The sequence below is a fragment of the Coenobita brevimanus genome, chromosome 29 (assembly GCF_032717465.1).
Source record: "Coenobita brevimanus isolate Jiangsu-jjx chromosome 29, ASM3271746v2, whole genome shotgun sequence".
Taxonomy (NCBI): domain Eukaryota; kingdom Metazoa; phylum Arthropoda; class Malacostraca; order Decapoda; family Coenobitidae; genus Coenobita; species Coenobita brevimanus.
In genome coordinates, this window is record NC_136982.1 from 44,181,763 (window position 1) to 44,186,762 (window position 5,000).

The following is a 5,000-nucleotide window of genomic DNA, read 5'->3' on the forward strand; positions in this document are numbered from 1 at the left end:
ATAGTACTAGTGGTGGTGGTAGTAGTAGTAGTAGTAGTAGTATAGTAGTAGTGGCAGCACCAGTAGTAGTAGTAGTAGTAGTAACCTCAGGCCCAGCAGTAGTTGTAGCAGTTGTTAGTTATTGTTGTTATTGACGTTATTGCTGTTGTTATTGTTGTTATTGATGTTACTGGTTCTGTTATTGTTAATGTTATTTCTGTTGTTATTGTTATTGCTGTTGTTACTCTTATTGTTGTTATTGTTGTTATTGCTGTTGTTATTGTTGTTATTGATGTTATTTCTGTTGTTATTGTTATTGTTGATGTCAACCCAATGGACTGCAAGAAGCTCATACAGCATCCCAATACCGTTGTCTGAGGAGGTCAAGGGGGAGGTAAGGGGTGTGTGTGCTTCCGGGTAGGCCCTTCTTCCGGGTGCGTAGACGCCACCACGTGAAGGCGTCCCTCTCCAGCGCCTAAGGAAGAAAATAAAGGAGGTTTCTTTTATTTTTCTTTCTTTTCTTTTCTTTTTTCTTTATTTTCTTTCTCCTTTCTTTTTTTCTTTTCCTCGGCGCCTTTCACCCAGCCTGATTTAAGACTCGTGCTCAAGGGGAGAGTGCCTGAGAGAGAGAGAGAGAGAGAGAGAGAGAGAGAGAGAGGCTGGCCTGGGAAGGAAAAGTAACGTAATGATGCAAGGAGTGAGATGGATGAGAGAGAGAGAGAGAGAGAGAGAAGCTGGCCTGAGTAGGAAAAATAACGTAATGATGCAAGGAGTGAGATGAATGAGAGAGAGAGAGAGAGAGAGAGAGAGAGAGAGAGAGAGAGAGAGAGAGAGAGAGAGAGTCAAAGGCGGGGACGAAATAAAAGTTAACGCCAGTAAAACATAGTCACTTAACTTTATTACAGTGTTAAGTGGACCAAAAGCTCGTATGCCTCTCTTCACTATCCTTGTCATATTAAAAGAATGTGGATATTTATTTTATTTTATTTTTTATATATAACTTGAGGTCGTAGAAAAGAGGAAAAGGGATTCAGGCAGAGTTGTTTGTGTGCTTAAATTCATGGTTGGTATTTGAGAGTGTCGCGTGCTTAGCTACTCATGTTCCTTCTTCGTCTTTCTGTTGTTGTTGGAGAAGACTTTGATTTATGTGTTTACCAAGGCGTTTTTGGTGGAGAGGGGGCCTTCATGTGGTGGCACTGGTAGAACTGGTGGAGCTGCCTGGCTACACAAACGCTCGTCATCTCCCTTTCTGTCTCCGAAAGGAATGATGGTGAACTGCAGGATTAGGGCAACTTCAGCCTGCAGTCCACTGGGTTCTGTGTAGATGAGACTGGGGTTGCGACTACTACTACTACTACTACTACTACTACCGTACTATTATTATTATTATTATTATTATTATTATTATTGTTATTATTATTGTTTTTAACGCATGATACCTTGAATACACTACATAGTTTGACGGATGTTGTTTCCCTGTTGACACGAAAGAAAAAAGGAAAGAAAAGAAAAAAGTCAATTACTCCTGTACAGTTTGGATTTTTTTTCCTTTATGAAAAAATCAGATTTAAAAAAATAATAAAAAGTGAAGATTTATGAGAGGGTACAACGATAAGGCTTCGAGGCTGAGAAGAGAGAGAGAGAGAGAGAGAGAGAGAGAGAGAGAGAGAGAGAGAGAGATAGAAGTGGAATTAAGGAAAAGTTAGAAATAAGAGTGAAATTGAGAAAAAGAATGAATTAAGAGTGACAGAGAGAAAGGTAAAGAAATAAGAGTGACATTGATGAAGAGTGAAAATAGGAAAAAGATGAATGAAAGTTGAGCAAAAGAGAAAGAAATAAGAGTGAAACTGAGAAAAAGGGAAAGAAATAAGAGTGACAGAGAGAAAGAGAAAGAAATAAAGAGTGAATTTCCTTAAAGATTTTTTCCTGTTTTTTCTTACGCGTTGTAAACACAGGAAGGAAAGAATGAGATTAGGACATTTATTATTATTATTATTATTATTATTATTGTTTTTTTCACGGGGGAGAAGTTTTGGGGGAATTATTGTCGAGTGTGTCCGAGGAAATAGAGAGAGAGAGAGAGAGAGAGAGAGAGCAGAAAAGAGATGGGAGGAGGAGATGAGGAGGGAGAGAATAGAATAGATGCTTGAGGAGGACGACGTTGTTAGGGTAAGTGTGTGTGTGTTGTGTGTGTGTGTGTGTGTGTGTTTGTGTGTGTGTGTGTGTGTGAGAGAGAGAGAGAGAGAGAGAGAGTAAAGAAAATCCAGGGAGGGGGCTTTATCGAGCAACCATGACGCGGACTTTGAATAATTGAACTGACTTCGAGGGTGCTGGACCGTGGGACTCAACTCTGGACCGCGTTGGACCTTAGAAATAGACAGTGGACCGCTTGACTCAATAATGGACCGAGTTGGACCGTGTGACTCGATCCTGGACCCCCCTGGACCCTGTGGATCGATTGTGGACCATGCGAATTTAGCCATGGACCGCGCTGGACAGTGTAACTCAATATCTGGACCGCGTAGCCTACTTCTGAAGGGTACGTGGGTCCACACGGCTGTTTTCTGGACAAGAGCCCGCTATCTCGTCGGTTAAAGAAGCTCCCTAACACCTTTTCGTAAGTGATTTATTTGGCTCATTGCACTTTTTTTTTTTTATGCGAGGAAGAAGGAACCAAAGGCCACGAGCCCGCAATTATTGTTCCTTCCAAGAGAAAAACAAAATACAAGAGAGAGCCAAATTCAAGATCCGATCATTTCGAGCCGACTTGACTGTCTTTCTTCTTGTTACATAAATAACATTGTAATATCGCCATACTCTGCATAGGTAACGTGCAAAAGGATATTAACCAGCCATTTCCAAAAATAAATCGCTAAGGAAGAGGTCCTAGGAAGGCCACTGAATAATATCGTTTGGCGAAGTATTAGTGAAGTTGTTAAGTTGGTAGAGTTGATATTTTGGCCGTGTGGAGAGGAATGAGAGACTGACTAGAAGAGTATGAGAGTGAGGTGGAGGGTAAGGTGAGGAGGGGGAAACCAAGGATGAGATGGAGGGGGAGAGGAGGAGAGGGAGACTAAGAATGAGGTGGAGGGATGGAGAGATGAATGTGAGAGGGGTGTGAGTTGGTTGGAGGGCAGCCAAATGTCAGAAGACAGGGTGACGTGGAGGCGATTTGTTTGTCGCCACCCCATACGGGATTAAGGCGTGTGGCAATAGGTAGATAGATAGATAGATATATAAGGTATGTAGGTAGATAGATAGATAGAAGAGTAAAAAATGGAAAGTGCCAAAGGATCAAGGTTCCTCAGTACGCATGAAGGTCCCCCAGTAGATGAAACACGAGAGGTAGATAGATAGATATACAGATAGATAAATAGATAGACTGATAGATAGATAGATAGAGTAGATATAAAGGTCCCCAGTAGATGAAAGCAAAGTGTGAGTGAAGGGGGATTGAAAGACATGGAGCCAAAGGGGTCGGGTCAGGAGGGTGCGATTGAGAGGGAAGGAGAGGATGGCGAAAGATTGACATTTTTTGGTATATATATTTTCTTCCTTTTTTTTTTCCCTTGACTCATCCTGTATGGTGATTTTTTTTTTCCCTCTCTCTCTTTTCTGTTTCGCTTTTTTCTTTGTATTTTTTTTTTTCTCTCTTCTGCCTCCCTTTTCTCTCACTATTTTTTGTTTTTGTTGCGATATTTTTTCTTTAAACTCTTCCTGTATGGTGAGTTTCTCTCTCTCTCTCTCTCTCTCTCTCTCTCTCTCTCTCCATGTCTACCTATCTGTCCATCTCTGTCTATCTGTCTATCTATCTGTCCATCTGTCTATCTATCTGTCTTGCTTTGCGTGAAAATATCCCGACCCAGAGGTTTGGCCGATGAGGGAGATTGAGCATTGACGTGGTTTTTTTTATTTTATTTTGCATCACTCTCTCTCTCTCTCTCTCTCTCTCTCTCTCTCTCTCTCTCTCTCTCTCATTTTTTCCATTTCTTTGGCTCAGTCCTTCGATTCAGTTTCTTTCGCTCTTGTCTTTTTTATTGTCTTTATTTTTCTTTAATTTCTTTCAGTTTGTCTCTCTCACTCTTTTTTCTTTTTCATTTTTTCATTCCGTTCATTCCTTTTTTTTTTTTTTTGGCTCCTTTCTTTCACTCTCTCACTCTCTCTCTCTCTCTCTCTCTCTCTCTCTCTCTCTCTCTCACCCCTTTCCGTTTTCTCACAGTCACCTTCGTTTTTCATCTCTTTCTCGCTCTTATCCTCTCTTTTTCTCCTCTCTCACTCTCCCTTTTCTCCTCTCTCACCCTCCCTTTTTCTCCCTGTTTTTCTTTTTCTCTCTCTCCCATCTTTTTCTCTCATTTCTCTCTCTCACCCTCTCTTTTCTCTCTCTTCTAACCAGCCTTTACCACCTCGCCAGCCACAAAGTGACGTGGGTGGGGGTCGCTTGTGGGTGCCTCGTAGTGCGTGTCTCCCTGTCCTTGTTCGCAGATCCAACCCTCCTCTGGAATTCTCGATCCTATTTACGTTCCCATTTACGTTCCTATTTACGATCCTATTTTTCTCGTAAGTGATTTTTTTTTTCTCGTAGGAAGGACGGGGAAGGTGTATAGCCCTCCCAGGTAATTTTATCTTCCTTCCTGTGAAAAAAAAAAGTTAATTATGTGGGAGATTTTGTTAGCTTATTTGGTGTTGATTTTTACAGTGTTTACTTTCCTTCATCCTGCAAATAAATAAGTAGATAGATAAATAAATAAATAAATAGGTAGATAAATGGAAAAATGAATAAATAAATAGAGAAAAATATCGTAGAATCTTCTCGTGTCTCTCATCTTCCTGCAAAAATCAGGCATTAATTAGGAGGGGAAAAAATAGTTACTGTGCTTTCCTGGAAAAAAGAAAAAAGAAAAACTGCCTAATTTTTTCATGTCCTTTGTTCCCCTTTTCCCCCCTGTAATAATAATAATGATGATGATGATGATAATAATAATGATGATAATAATAATAATAATAATAATAGCTATAACAAC

General features: G+C 40.3%; 1 protein-coding gene across 1 annotated transcript in view; it reads left to right on the forward strand.

Moving 5' to 3' along the window:
* Positions 1 to 5,000, forward strand: part of Epac (Exchange protein directly activated by cAMP) — a 158,165-nt gene that overhangs the window by 9,979 nt on the left and 143,186 nt on the right. Inside the window, exon 4 of the mRNA XM_080268781.1 lies at positions 368 to 396. Within this exon, the coding sequence (XP_080124907.1) occupies positions 368 to 396 (29 nt within the window). The remainder of the gene's footprint in view (positions 1 to 367; positions 397 to 5,000) is intronic.